The sequence below is a fragment of the Brassica rapa genome, chromosome A07 (genome assembly GCF_000309985.2).
Source record: "Brassica rapa cultivar Chiifu-401-42 chromosome A07, CAAS_Brap_v3.01, whole genome shotgun sequence".
In the NCBI taxonomy this organism is placed as follows: domain Eukaryota; kingdom Viridiplantae; phylum Streptophyta; class Magnoliopsida; order Brassicales; family Brassicaceae; genus Brassica; species Brassica rapa.
Window position 1 is genome coordinate 14716218 of NC_024801.2, and position 15074 is coordinate 14731291.

Here is a 15074-nt window from a genome sequence, read left to right on the forward strand (position 1 = left end):
TGCTGCGAGTTCCTTTATTTATATACCGAGTTTTTTTTGTATAAATAAAATAATCAAACAACTTGGGGTTACACTTTTAATTTTTAATTATATAATTAATTTTGTAAAAGTCTGAATTTTTGGGAAGTAATTAATGCACGTGATGAAAGCAGATTTTTTCATGGCTAGGCTACGTGATATTTTCATTTTCATATTGGATAAACAAATGTTATGGCACGACCATTGTTTTGGTGCAATGGCTTGAATATCTATCACTATACCATATAGATGTTGTACACAACGTATGTTTGTGAAAGATCAAAAATAGTAAATCAGTAACATGCTTGATATTCAATGAGATCATTGATCGTTATTTTTGCTATAAGAGTAGTCAGTTATATTAAATTTGCGTTGAAAATCAAGTGTAACTCATCTATGTTTCAGAACACTCGGTTATACTTGCAGGAGATATTATATAAAATTATTGAAAACGTATTACCAGAGAGATTGTGATGAGAAAATACATAATAAATAAATTCTTGACGTAATTGTTTATATTTGAATATCCATATTTTCCCTCCTCCTTTCATGTTTTCTGTTGCTAGACATATAATAGAATTATCCTCGTATATGCCACTCCCTCATAGCTGTCACTGACTGATTATAGTCACACTATTCTCTAATCACTCTGACAACTTAATAGCTAACACTCTTTCAGTCTCTAATACCGAGTATAATAATTAATGGTGTTCACACAAATTTTAAAATTTGTGATTATAAATCCACAGTTTCTTAGAGCATTTCCAATGTATATCTCTATATTTTCCTCTAAAATAGAGATCTCTATTATAGAGGTGGATTTGCTCCAATGTATACCTCTATAATAGAATTCCTCTATTTTAGAGAAAAATATAGAGGAATCCTACTTTTTACCTCTATATTTAGAGATGAAAATAGCAAATCTCTATATTTTTCCCTATAAATAGAGGAATTCTATTATAGAGGCATACATTGGAGCAAATCCACTTCTATAATAGAGTTTCTCTATTTTAGAAGAAATTATAGAGATAAAAATAGAGGTGGGTTGGAGATGGTCTTAACACTAATACTTTTCCATAAACGAAAAAAAAAAAGAAATAGACAAACACTTTTTAGGAATAGAAAGGGTGTATACATAAAAATCGCTTGGTTGTCATGTCTATGTATTTATTGTAATTTGTTCTCGTTATATAAGCATAAAAATGATTTTTGTATCAAAATAGTGTAGAGGTGGTATATCAACTTTTTAAGCAATTGCATCGTCTATGTTTCGCTACCGTTACATTATAACAAGATTCTTGATCAAATATATAGCAAGAAAATACAGATGAACCACGATCTGATCATAATATATGTTGTCAAATTAGATGCACATATAAGCAGGCTATTGCGGTTTGTTGTTAATTCATGGCCATCCAGTTACCAATATGCTTCGACCAAAATCCAGTAAATATCTATTTAGATATTCTCTTGGACCATTGATAATATAAAACTATATAGCAAGTCGGCGTTGTAATTATCTTTTGGTCAATCCAAGAATCAAATCCTTCTCCGCTGGAGGCGCTTTAACATTTTTTTTGTTATGATATTTCCCGCCGTTATCTCTCTTAAATGTCATTTACCAAATAAAATAGTTAGCTCTAAAATATCTAAGCGACCTCTGATTACGGGCACCAGCTGCGAGAAGCCGCAAATGGAGTTTTGTTTAAAGTCTGGGTCAAGTTACCTGTTTTGTGAGATTACGTAAGTTTTATGGTGATCACATTAGCATACAGTGATGTGATTACTAACCTACATATGCATATGAACCTATAGTGATGGTGTTTGAAATTTAGATTTTCCAATAATAACAAAACATATTTATATGTGATTATTTATTGGCTTTTATATTTCAATATAAAAGCCAATAAATAAATAAAAAGCCTTCCAATCATCATTCTTATTTTATTATTCATATCTATCATTACTATGTTTTTATGAAGTTGCTTCATGGGAAAAGAAAAAAAAAAGCTGCTTCATGGCCAACTTGCCTGCACAAGTCTGGATTCCTATGGGCATGACTTCATAAAATCATACAAAAAACATTAACGTTTGATATACTCTATTTAAAAAATAAAAACTCGAGTTTTCATAGTTCATCTTTAATACCAGTAATATAATTGAAAGATGTTGTATTCAAAAATAATTAAAAGATTCGCATGAAAAGCGCAGGACTGGGAGAGAGTGCTTCGTACCAAAGTCATTCGACCAACAGACTTTCGCAAGTTGCGGCGGCTCTGAATTTTATTTTTGCAATACCTAACACTGTTACATATCCCATTAAATAGTAGTATAATTAGTCTCTGTGATATTTTTGAAAAAAATAATCATATTAGACGTTTTAATGGAGTGTGACGAACGTCAACACGCAGACAAGTTGAAGGAAGAAAGGAAAACTGTTCTGAAATTCTAAAGCGTAAGCAGTAACACCAGTAGGTAACTTCGTTACCATTACATGCTTCCATGTTCATTTATTATATTTTACAAAAAAAAAAAAATTTACAACAAGGCAGGGTCACATGGACGTGATCTCTAGCCATTAGATTGGATGGAGTTGCGATCTCTATGGCCCCCTGTCTACTACAACTTGCTTTGGCTATTACATAAAAAAAATATATGATACGATATTGACGATATGTAAAAATATCTAAATGATTGTAAGGAACTTTTTTTAACACGATTGTAAGAAACTTAAGTTACATATTTTACCAAAAAAATAAAGATACATATATCAAGGAAAATTGCTTTATAAATATAAATATATACACTCTGGATAAAAGAGAAAGGTGAAGGTTGATGGATATCTCTGGGTAAAAGAGAAAGTCGGAACCAACACCACCAGGCGACTTGGAGGGATTCACTGCATCCGAGGAAGAGATAGTTGTCATCATTTTTCTTTCTGATTTATTAAATCACTAATAATTTCCGGCATAACTAATTTATTGCTGACATAAACACGAATTAAAAAAAAACAAGACGACGGCCCACAGTTTTTTCTTGGAGATTTCATCAAATCGAGTCATCTTAATATACACTAGATATTGACCCGCGCTTTGAAAGCGCGGGATAGCATTTTAGTTAAATTTTTCGATTTAAAAGTTACTAATTTTTTTTCTGTTCTAAATTTTAATATTTGAGTTTAAGATATTTAAGTGAGAATAATTTATTTTAACGTGTCATAATGATGGACCTTTACAATTTAGGTTCATAACAGTTAGGTTAATTCAGTTTTCAAAGTATTGGGACTGAGATGTTAAGACCCATTTATGAACCGAGTTTATTGGAATTATGATTAGCAAATAACATGGGTGAAACCTTGGTAACATTACTCTGGCAAAATTCACACCACCAGCTTGGCACATCTACTTCATCAAAGATAATTGCCTGTTTGAAAACCTTATTGCTGCAGACAGCACAAGCAATATAATACCATCCGTTAATGGTATCAATAGCATAAACAGTACAAACCACTCTCAGATTTCCATCCTACAAAACAACAGATCCATATAAAACGGTGAGAAAATAGCAATAATGAGATTTGTTTAAACAATAGATCAGAACCTTATCGGTGCGTTTCATTTCTTGTATGGTTTTGAATGGAAATTGCGACCATTTCTGGCGCTTTTCCTGGATCATAACATTGTCATGTTTAGGCTGATACATATCAAGAGAGTTACCATCAACATGAAACCTAAATACAAAAACAGCATAATTAGCATATTGTAATCCATTAGAAATAATATAATATTATAATAAGATGCACTTGCATATTTTTAAGTGTTTGCGCCTCCTTGATATCTGGGTTTAGTAACACCAAAGAAGAATCAAAAGCATTGGAGACTTGCAACTCTCCTGATACAGAAATCAAACAGATGTTTAAAATCTAACTTAAAAGTTTTTGATCATTAAACAAATATTTACATATTAATGGTACAATACCCTTGTAGTTTTCGAGTTTAGCATATCTGATTAAACAAATATCTCCATTGTTTGGTTGTTTATTTTCTTGGGTCATTATTTCAGCTATTTTCCCAGCAATGCAGCATTGAAGTCGGTTGTCGCTTAGAGAGTAAATAAATAATGCAGATTAGAATTAAAAACTTAGTTCAAGTTATGTTTAAAAAATACTTACTTGATGTCTCTTAGAGTAAACTCCATTTTGGTCACTTCTTTTCTTGCACACTGAACAATATCAAGACCACCAAAGTCTAAGACTTCACCAATCACATCTGTAACATCAAAAGTTAGTTATATGAAGGTCGGACTATAGGTAATAAACTAATACATCGCATAAAAATTAGAAGTTACCAATAAGAAAACTTGTGTCATGTGAACCATTTTTAATGTTATCAAATTGCTTTAGCTCGAGAAACATGTTGTCACAGTGGAGATTAGAATCAGTTATTAAAGTCTGACTCATGAATTCAATCTTGTAAACATGGTTGGTGTGTCTGTAAAGACCACATACTGGACTTAAAGAAAAGTTAGTAATAACTTTCCACTCTCCAACACGACAATGTCTCTGGAATAGCTGAAATAATGATTGTTTGCAACTGGCCTGGATTTTGACACCCTAAACCATTAAAAAAAATAACTGAAGTTCATATATCAAGCGTAATTATAATAGAAGATAGGTAGTGAATATTACATTTTCGTCTGTTAAGACCATCTCAAGATTCGAGAGGCCATTGTCGGGATTGATTAACATCCACGTATGAAGCACCTTCACATGGACCCTCCATGCAGATTTGAAAGGCTTAAGATCACTCAAGTTGCTGATTTTGATCATGGAATCCATAAGGGAAGATAACGATAGACAGTTTGCAGGTTTATTAATGGTTGTTGCGGTGTGATGATTGTGATATTTATATATTTGTGATTGATGGTAAATTCTTAAGATAGCGATCCATATAAAATCGTATATAAATAGGAATAATTTAGGGATATACGTATTCGAGATATACTAAGTTACAAATCTTATCCTTATTATTGTTTTCAATGATTAAAGTTGTTCAAATTAGATAAGATATGACAATATGCGATTTTAGGCGAGTGTGTGCTTTTGATTTGTTTAATAATATATTGTTAAAACCTGCAAAAAACGATTTGCAAGTAGGATATGCCGAATATGTATGAGAAGTTGTTTCGACACATTTGTGAAAACAAAAATATTCAAACAATTGTAGTCTGGTTAAACTATGAACATGTCATTTTGCCGTTGGAAACTGATGATTGATGTGAAACGATTATTTTATATGTGTATACGTTGATTAAACTATAAGAAAAGAGGGTTTACTGCACTTTATAGCAGATAATACATGTTGTTTAAGTTTTGACATCGAACACAGCAATGCCACGATAAAATCTATAAATTTAAAATATTACTCAGGGCAATTATATGGATAAGAACTGAATCTAAACTAAACAGCGTGATTCTTTTTTAAAAAATACGTTTTCGTTAAAAAAATAAACCTTTATATTAAAAGCATAGATCAAAAATAATTCAGTGGCAAAGAATGGTAAATACTTCAAACTCCAAGGGTACCTCAAAAAAGGCTCCATTTCTGGCGCTTTTCCTGGATCATAACATTGTCATGTTTAGGCTGATACATATCAAGAGAGTTACCATCAACATGAAACCTAAATACAAAAACAGCATAATTAGCATATTGTAATCCATTAGAAATAATATAATATTATAATAAGATGCACTTGCATATTTTTAAGTGCTTGCGCCTCCTTGATATCTGGGTTTAGTAACACCAAAGAAGAATCAAAAGCATTGGAGACTTGCAACTCTCCTGATACAGAAATCAAACAGATGTTTAAAATCTAACTTAAAAGTTTTTGATCATTAAACAAATATTTACATATTAATGGTACAATACCCTTGTAGTTTTCGAGTTTAGCATATCTGATTAAACAAATATCTCCATTGTTTGGTTGTTTATTTTCTTGGGTCATTATTTCAGCTATTTTCCCAGCAATGCAGCATTGAAGTCGGTTGTCGCTTAGAGAGTAAATAAATAATGCAGATTAGAATTAAAAACTTACTTCAAGTTATGTTTAAAAAATACTTACTTGATGTCTCTTAGAGTAAACTCCATTTTGGTCACTTCTTTTCTTGCACACTGAACAATATCAAGACCACCAAAGTCTAAGACTTCACCAATCACATCTGTAACATCAAAAGTTAGTTATATGAAGGTCGGATTATAGGTAATAAACTAATACATCGCATAAAAATTAGAAGTTACCAATAAAAAAACTTGTGTCATGTGAACCATTTTTAATGTTATCAAATTGCTTTAGCTCGAGAAACATGTTGTCACAGTGGAGATTAGAATCAGTTATTAAAGTCTGACTCATGAATTCAATCTTGTAAACATGGTTGGTGTGTCTGTAAAGACCACATACTGGACTTAAAGAAAAGTTAGTAATAACTTTCCACTCTCCAACACGACAATGTCTCTGGAATAGCTGAAATAATGATTGTTTGCAACTGGCCTGGATTTTGACACCCTAAACCATTAAAAAAAATAACTGAAGTTCATATATCAAGCGTAATTATAATAGAAGATAGGTAGTGAATATTACATTTTCGTCTGTTAAGACCATCTCAAGATTCGAGAGGCCATTGTCGGGATTGATTAACATCCACGTATGAAGCACCTTCACATGGACCCTCCATGCAGATTTGAAAGGCTTAAGATCACTCAAGTTGCTGATTTTGATCATGGAATCCATAAGGGAAGATAACGATAGACAGTTTGCAGGTTTATTAATGGTTGTTGCGGTGTGATGATTGTGATATTTATATATTTGTGATTGATGGTAAATTCTTAAGATAGCGATCCATATAAAATCGTATATAAATAGGAATAATTTAGGGATATACGTATTCGAGATATACTAAGTTACAAATCTTATCCTTATTATTGTTTCCAATGATTAAAGTTGTTCAAATTAGATAAGATATGACAATATGCGATTTTAGGCGAGTGTGTGCTTTTGATTTGTTTAATAATATATTGTTAAAACCTGCAAAAAACGATTTGCAAGTAGGATATGCCGAATATGTATGAGAAGTTGTTTCGACACATTTGTGAAAACAAAAATATTCAAACAATTGTAGTCTGGTTAAACTATGAACATGTCATTTTGTCGTTGGAAACTGATGATTGATGTGAAACGATTATTTTATATGTGTATACGTTGATTAAACTATAAGAAAAGAGGGTTTACTGCACTTTATAGCAGATGATATATGTTGTTTAAGTTTTGACATCGAACACAGCAATGCCACGATAAAATCTATAAATTTAAAATATTACTCAGGGCAATTATATGGATAAGAACTGAATCTAAACTAAACAGCGTGATTCTTTTTAAAAAAATACGTTTTCGTTAAAAAAATTAACCTTTATATTAAAAGCATAGATCAAAAATAATTCAGTGGCAAAGAATGGTAAATACTTCAAACTCCAAGGGTACCTCAAAAAAGGCTCCATTTCTGGCGCTTTTCCTGGATCATAACATTGTCATGTTTAGGCTGATACATATCAAGAGAGTTACCATCAACATGAAACCTAAATACAAAAACAGCATAATTAGCATATTGTAATCCATTAGAAATAATATAATATTATAATAAGATGCACTTGCATATTTTTAAGTGGTTGCGCCTCCTTGATATCTGGGTTTAGTAACACCAAAGAAGAATCAAAAGCATTGGAGACTTGCAACTCTCCTGATACAGAAATCAAACAGATGTTTAAAATCTAACTTAAAAGTTTTTGATCATTAAACAAATATTTACATATTAATGGTACAATACCCTTGTAGTTTTCGAGTTTAGCATATCTGATTAAACAAATATCTCCATTGTTTGGTTGTTTATTTTCTTGGGTCATTATTTCAGCTATTTTCCCAGCAATGCAGCATTGAAGTCGGTTGTCGCTTAGAGAGTAAATAAATAATGCATATTAGAATTAAAAACTTACTTCAAGTTATGTTTAAAAAATACTTACTTGATGTCTCTTAGAGTAAACTCCATTTTGGTCACTTCTTTTCTTGCACACTGAACAATATCAAGACCACCAAAGTCTAAGACTTCACCAATCACATCTGTAACATCAAAAGTTAGTTATATGAAGGTCGGACTATAGGTAATAAACTAATACATCGCATAAAAATTAGAAGTTACCAATAAGAAAACTTGTGTCATGTGAACCATTTTTAATGTTATCAAATTGCTTTAGCTCGAGAAACATGTTGTCACAGTGGAGATTAGAATCAGTTATTAAAGTCTGACTCATGAATTCAATCTTGTAAACATGGTTGGTGTGTCTGTAAAGACCACATACTGGACTTAAAGAAAAGTTAGTAATAACTTTCCACTCTCCAACACGACAATGTCTCTGGAATAGCTGAAATAATAATTGTTTGCAACTGGCCTGGATTTTGACACCCTAAACCATTAAAAAAAATAACTGAAGTTCATATATCAAGCGTAATTATAATAGAAGATAGGTAGTGAATATTACATTTTCGTCTGTTAAGACCATCTCAAGATTCGAGAGGCCATTGTCGGGATTGATTAACATCCACGTATGAAGCACCTTCACATGGACCCTCCATGCAGATTTGAAAGGCTTAAGATCACTCAAGTTGCTGATTTTGATCATGGAATCCATAAGGGAAGATAACGATAGACAGTTTGCAGGTTTATTAATGGTTGTTGCGGTGTGATGATTGTGATATTTATATATTTGTGATTGATGGTAAATTCTTAAGATAGCGATCCATATAAAATCGTATATAAATAGGAATAATTTAGGGATATACGTATTCGAGATATACTAAGTTACAAATCTTATCCTTATTATTGTTTTCAATGATTAAAGTTGTTCAAATTAGATAAGATATGACAATATGCGATTTTAGGCGAGTGTGTGCTTTTGATTTGTTTAATAATATATTGTTAAAACCTGCAAAAAACGATTTGCAAGTAGGATATGCCGAATATGTATGAGAAGTTGTTTCGACACATTTGTGAAAACAAAAATATTCAAACAATTGTAGTCTGGTTAAACTATGAACATGTCATTTTGCCGTTGGAAACTGATGATTGATGTGAAACGATTATTTTATATGTGTATACGTTGATTAAACTATAAGAAAAGAGGGTTTACTGCACTTTATAGCAGATGATACATGTTGTTTAAGTTTTGACATCGAACACAGCAATGCCACGATAAAATCTATAAATTTAAAATATTACTCAGGGCAATTATATGGATAAGAACTGAATCTAAACTAAACAGCGTGATTCTTTTTTAAAAAATACGTTTTCGTTAAAAAAATAAACCTTTATATTAAAAGCATAGATCAAAAATAATTCAGTGGCAAAGAATGGTAAATACTTCAAACTCCAAGGGTACCTCAAAAAAGGCTCCATTTCTGGCGCTTTTCCTGGATCATAACATTGTCATGTTTAGGCTGATACATATCAAGAGAGTTACCATCAACATGAAACCTAAATACAAAAACAGCATAATTAGCATATTGTAATCCATTAGAAATAATATAATATTATAATAAGATGCACTTGCATATTTTTAAGTGCTTGCGCCTCCTTGATATCTGGGTTTTGTAACACCAAAGAAGAATCAAAAGCATTGGAGACTTGCAACTCTCCTGATACAGAAATCAAACAGATGTTTAAAATCTAACTTAAAAGTTTTTGATCATTAAACAAATATTTACATATTAATGGTACAATACCCTTGTAGTTTTTGAGTTTAGCATATCTGATTAAACAAATATCTCCATTGTTTGGTTGTTTGTTTTCTTGGGTCATTATTTCAGCTATTTTCCCAGCAATGCAGCATTGAAGTCGGTTGTCGCTTAGAGAGTAAATAAATAATGCAGATTAGAATTAAAAACTTACTTCAAGTTATGTTTAAAAAATACTTACTTGATGTCTCTTAGAGTAAACTCCATTTTGGTCACTTCTTTTCTTGCACACTGAACAATATCAAGACCACCAAAGTCTAAGACTTCACCAATCACATCTGTAACATCGAAAGTTAGTTATATGAAGGTCGGACTATAGGTAATAAACTAATACATCGCATAAAAATTAGAAGTTACCAATAAGAAAACTTGTGTCATGTGAACCATTTTTAATGTTATCAAATTGCTTTAGCTCGAGAAACATGTTGTCACAGTGGAGATTAGAATCAGTTATTAAAGTCTGACTCATGAATTCAATCTTGTAAACATGGTTGGTGTGTCTGTAAAGACCACATACTGGACTTAAAGAAAAGTTAGTAATAACTTTCCACTCTCCAACACGACAATGTCTCTGGAATAGCTGAAATAATGATTGTTTGCAACTGGCCTGGATTTTGACACCCTAAACCATTAAAAAAAATAACTGAAGTTCATATATCAAGCGTAATTATAATAGAAGATAGGTAGTGAATATTACATTTTCGTCTGTTAAGACCATCTCAAGATTCGAGAGGCCATTGTCGGGATTGATTAACATCCACGTATGAAGCACCTTCACATGGACCCTCCATGCAGATTTGAAAGGCTTAAGATCACTCAAGTTGCTGATTTTGATCATGGAATCCATAAGGGAAGATAACGATAGACAGTTTGCAGGTTTATTAATGGTTGTTGCGGTGTGATGATTGTGATATTTATATATTTGTGATTGATGGTAAATTCTTAAGATAGCGATCCATATAAAATCGTATATAAATAGGAATAATTTAGGGATATACGTATTCGAGATATACTAAGTTACAAATCTTATCCTTATTATTGTTTTCAATGATTAAAGTTGTTCAAATTAGATAAGATATGACAATATGCGATTTTAGGCGAGTGTGTGCTTTTGATTTGTTTAATAATATATTGTTAAAACCTGCAAAAAACGATTTGCAAGTAGGATATGCCGAATATGTATGAGAAGTTGTTTCGACACATTTGTGAAAACAAAAATATTCAAACAATTGTAGTCTGGTTAAACTATGAACATGTCATTTTGCCGTTGGAAACTGATGATTGATGTGAAACGATTATTTTATATGTGTATACGTTGATTAAACTATAAGAAAAGAGGGTTTACTGCACTTTATAGCAGATGATACATGTTGTTTAAGTTTTGACATCGAACACAGCAATGCCACGATAAAATCTATAAATTTAAAATATTACTCAGGGCAATTATATGGATAAGAACTGAATCTAAACTAAACAGCGTGATTCTTTTTTAAAAAATACGTTTTCGTTAAAAAAATAAACCTTTATATTAAAATCATAGATCAAAAATAATTCAGTGGCAAAGAATGGTAAATACTTCAAACTCCAAGGGTACCTCAAAAAAAGCCCTTCAGTTTTAATAGTATTGATGTCAACTTTGAAATCTTTTGATATAGAATGTGGTACCACAGAAAAAAATCTATTGTGATTTTTCATACTGTAGCATATTAGTATATTCTTTTTTTTTTGTTTAACAGCATATTAGTATATTCCTTTATTTATCTATAAATTCTATAAAATTCAAACGTCATTTGAAAAAGGAAACCACAAATTTCGATGTAATACTCAGTGACAATAATTTACCACACAATATATGTCGATACATGTGTTGATCCAAGCAGAATTTTAACTAAATCCTTTGAAGAGATACGCACAAAATTTTTAAATGAGATGACAATAGTTCGTTGCCTCGTTGAGACTAGTAATTGATTTGTGTTGGACCCTTTTGCCGGCCGCTGCATATTGATTATCGATTGAGTTCATATATACAAGCTAAGTCTGCTTTAAGGTATAATGAAAACATGAAAGAGGATGTATAGTTCATACACGAATGAATTTATAAAGAATCAGATTAGTTGGTTTGTTCCACGTTTAAATTAACCTTGTAGGCAAGTCAATAGGGTTATTCTTCAAAAAAAGTCAATAGGGTTATAGGGGTCCTTTGAAGATGTCCACAATCCTAAGTTTTGTAATATTCCGTCTAACTTGGAATTTTAGATTGACCCCTTTGAACGAGGGGAGGACAAGTCAAATCACAACCTTTATCATTGCATAATCTTGTATATTAATTGCATGCATATAATAAAGTCATATCTAAAATATATACATTATCTTTTGGTTACAAGTGCGATTAATCTTTTGTCAAATTCAGATTTAGGTCATCTGAAACCAAACGCATAACCAGCCGCCAAACGCATGTTCATGCATTTTAATTTAACACATGTTTCTTTTCAATTCCACCACGAAGTCGGGTCAAAGGCCATCCCTAAGACGTACCAAATCCAAATCCTTTTTACTTTCTTCCAAGTTAAGAATTTTATACGAAAAAGGCAAACAAAAGCCGTCTCTTGACTATTCATGATAAGAAGAGATTTTATTACAAACGTGCGTGTTATATAAGACTGGTCGTTTGGAGAACAGTTCTGCTGCGTAGTTTGCACACAAAAAACTCATAAACTGGGCCAAAAAAGAAACGGCCCAATAACGCAGCTACCTAGTGAAAGAACCACAACCCAACAGGTGATGAAAATCATATTCGAACTAAATTAGATTCCAGCTGAGATATGACATAAAAATTGGAAAGGTGGAACAGTATCTGACACAGGTAAATCCAAATACATGTGATAATTCCTGGTTTTAAGTTCACGAGTAACAGTACATAAAAACAATTTAAAACCCACCGACAATAAGACACGAGATAAGTAGCAAAACATGCAGATAGCACTCGAATAATAATCACCGGGTTTAATTAAACTAAACAGACGTAATTAAACACGGTTTACTTCAAAAATACATTGAAATGAAATCGAACGAACACTACAAACAGGGTCCGTTAATACGAAATTACGAAAACACCCATGGATAACGCAGCAAGTCTTTTCTTCTAGTTATCTCCGGCATCGAGTGATGGACGAGCAGCCTCGACTGTAGGGATGCACGGGACCTCTAGCTCTGAAGCAGTTGTGAGTGTAGTACGATCTTCCAGATCTAGGAGGACACGGGACTCTGTTCGCCGACAATGCACCGTACGATATGTAATATCTCTTCCTGTGCCAGTACAATGACCGTCGATCTACAACACCGACGTTGTCCTCTTCCTCCTCCGCGTCTTCGAAGCTTTCTCCTCCGCCAATGCCGCCATCAGGGATAGGCCAGTCGAATCCGTCGCCTAGAAGAATCAGGGATGGATTCTCGGGGAGAGATTCGGATCTTGGGAGTGAAACGAGGAGAAGAGAGAGAGTGATGAGGAGGAGGTTAAGAGACGGAGCTGCTGCCATGGTGATATGCTTGAGACGAAAGCAAAGAAGAAGGAAAATAATAATGGAAGAGAGTAGAGGAACTAGTAAGTCACATGCCAAGAGGTGACTTGAGGTTTTAACTAATGCGCCATTTATGGACCTTTCGACCTTCGTGTGAGAGTTTTCGAGTGTGTGAGATAATGAGTGATCTGGTGGGGGCACGGTGTAGGATAAGAGATGCGACAATGATTGGTTATGAAACCGTTTGATCATTAGCTGATTTACGAGACATTAATGGGCCGGGCCTTATTATTGGATTGCCTGGTAGAATATAGTTAAGTAATTAATAATCTAATCGTTATCGTTTAATGGGCTTTGTGATAGCGAGGTTGTTTTTTAGATACTTTCATAGCGACATTCGGGTTATTTTTTTTTTTTTTTGGCTCAACTTCAACTTTCATTCACCAATAAACTTAGTACAATCAATTAACCTCAACAGAGATTATACCACAATACAATGAGGGGATCTAGTGCCACCCATGATCACTTCCAAGGACCATACGCCACCTAATCCAAATCTCATTGTACCTTAAGCCACAGTGAGATGAATTTACCCTACAGGTCAGAGTAAACCATCTCTTCTACCACCTAATTCGACCAAAACGATACAAGACAACTAACACACAATGAAACTAAACCTATTCATGGAATTACAAATGCAAACCAAGCCGTGGTAACCGTATAATCCACGTGCTCTCCATGTACCATCAGCAACAACACCAAAGGCGCTTTTCCAGAACGGGTTGAGCCATCGGAGTTCCTTGCCTGATCCTTAGCCTTAAAACCGGACAGAGAGTCCGGACTGAGAAAGTCGGGCTTCGACGACAACACATACCGGCAAGATAATCTAAGCATCAAGAAGAGTGAAACTCATACCACCGGAACGAGCCACAGCATCAACTCCGGCGCTGGGATGTAGAGCTCCACCACGTACGCCAAACAGGGCTCGCTTCTCCGGTTGACCACTCCGTCGTCGCAAACCCCAATACGTGTCGTCTCTGAAAACCAGAGGACGAAGCTTCCTTCTGCTAGCCGTTAAAACTCTCCTCCGGTAGTCTCACCGCCGCGCAGGAGTGAAGATCCGGAGTGGAGGAGGCCTCTGACCACGTCACGCGCCGCCGTCGAGAGAGGATTCACCCGAGATCTTAAAAAGGAAAATTAGATCTGGGAATCCTCAAACCCTAAAAGCCGACCCACTCTGCCACCGTCACTCCGTGGGTCTCGCCGCTGCTCCAAAGTAAGTCCAAGACCGTCTCCGTCGATCTACAATAGATTCTCCGGGGAAGTCTCGTCAGATTCAGAACCGCTTGCATATCGACGAAGGAGTAGAGCGGTGGTGGAGAGAGCAAATAGAAAAAGAGGAAGAGAAAAGAGAAAGGGGGCCTCCGGCACCGACAAACGCCGGGCCGGAGCTAAAGTTTCAAGCTTTGGTTTCTAGAGAGATGGGAGAGCGTTTAGCGTAGAGAGAGAATTTTTGCGACTGGGAATGTTTTCACATTCGGGTTATTTTGTTGTGGACAATCCTATATATGTCTGAAAAAAGAACGTAGCATGTAATTATGTAAAGGACTAATCGTGACAAAAATGAGCAACTACTAATCATGACCGTCCCAAAAAAAGCAAGGCTCAGTTCATAGTATCTTATGGAGTCATTATCTAAAT

The 15074-nt window shown here is 33.8% G+C and overlaps 2 protein-coding genes across 14 annotated transcripts; both read right to left on the minus strand.

Moving 5' to 3' along the window:
• Window positions 1-39: 39 nt before the first annotated feature.
• On the minus strand, window positions 40-12478 carry LOC108869144. Of its 13 annotated transcripts, none has more exons than XM_033275868.1 (12): window positions 10213-12478; window positions 10037-10133; window positions 9844-9965; window positions 8088-9756; window positions 7552-8016; window positions 4706-6235; window positions 4366-4630; window positions 4190-4286; window positions 3997-4118; window positions 3825-3909; window positions 3619-3748; window positions 40-3543 (listed from the first exon to the last, which is right to left on the minus strand). In XM_033275868.1, exons 6-12 carry the CDS (start codon window positions 4853-4855, stop codon window positions 3322-3324), a joined length of 1071 nt encoding a protein of 356 aa, XP_033131759.1. In that variant the 5' UTR covers window positions 4856-6235; window positions 7552-8016; window positions 8088-9756; window positions 9844-9965; window positions 10037-10133; window positions 10213-12478; the 3' UTR covers window positions 40-3321. The 13 variants fall into 13 exon arrangements, 12 of the variants coding, with proteins under 12 accessions (XP_033131759.1, XP_033131762.1, XP_033131760.1 ...); XM_033275871.1 differs by having other exon boundaries at window positions 7552-7807; window positions 7895-8016; window positions 8088-8184; window positions 9501-10133; XM_033275869.1 differs by having other exon boundaries at window positions 7552-7807; window positions 7895-8016; window positions 8088-8184; window positions 8264-10133.
• Window positions 12479-12763: 285 nt separating this feature from the next.
• Window positions 12764-13735, minus strand: LOC103829543 (protein RALF-like 34). The gene has a single exon (XM_009105210.2). The coding sequence runs from the start codon at window positions 13623-13625 to the stop codon at window positions 13002-13004; it is 624 nt and encodes a 207-aa protein (XP_009103458.2). The 5' UTR covers window positions 13626-13735; the 3' UTR covers window positions 12764-13001.
• Window positions 13736-15074: the final 1339 nt, after the last annotated feature.

Coding starts and splice junctions, on each gene's coding strand:
- LOC103829543 (XM_009105210.2), bottom strand. CDS start 13,625: ATGATCAAACGGTTTCATAACCAATCATTGTCGCATCTCTTATCCTAC.
- LOC108869144 (XM_033275866.1), bottom strand. CDS start 4,855: ATGGATTCCATGATCAAAATCAGCAACTTGAGTGATCTTAAGCCTTTC. Junction 4,287..4,365: donor TGACACAAGTTTTCTTATTG/GTAACTTCTAAT, acceptor TTGATGTTACAG/ATGTGATTGGTGAAGTCTTA. Junction 3,749..3,824: donor GCGCAAACACTTAAAAATAT/GCAAGTGCATCT, acceptor TTTTGTATTTAG/GTTTCATGTTGATGGTAACT.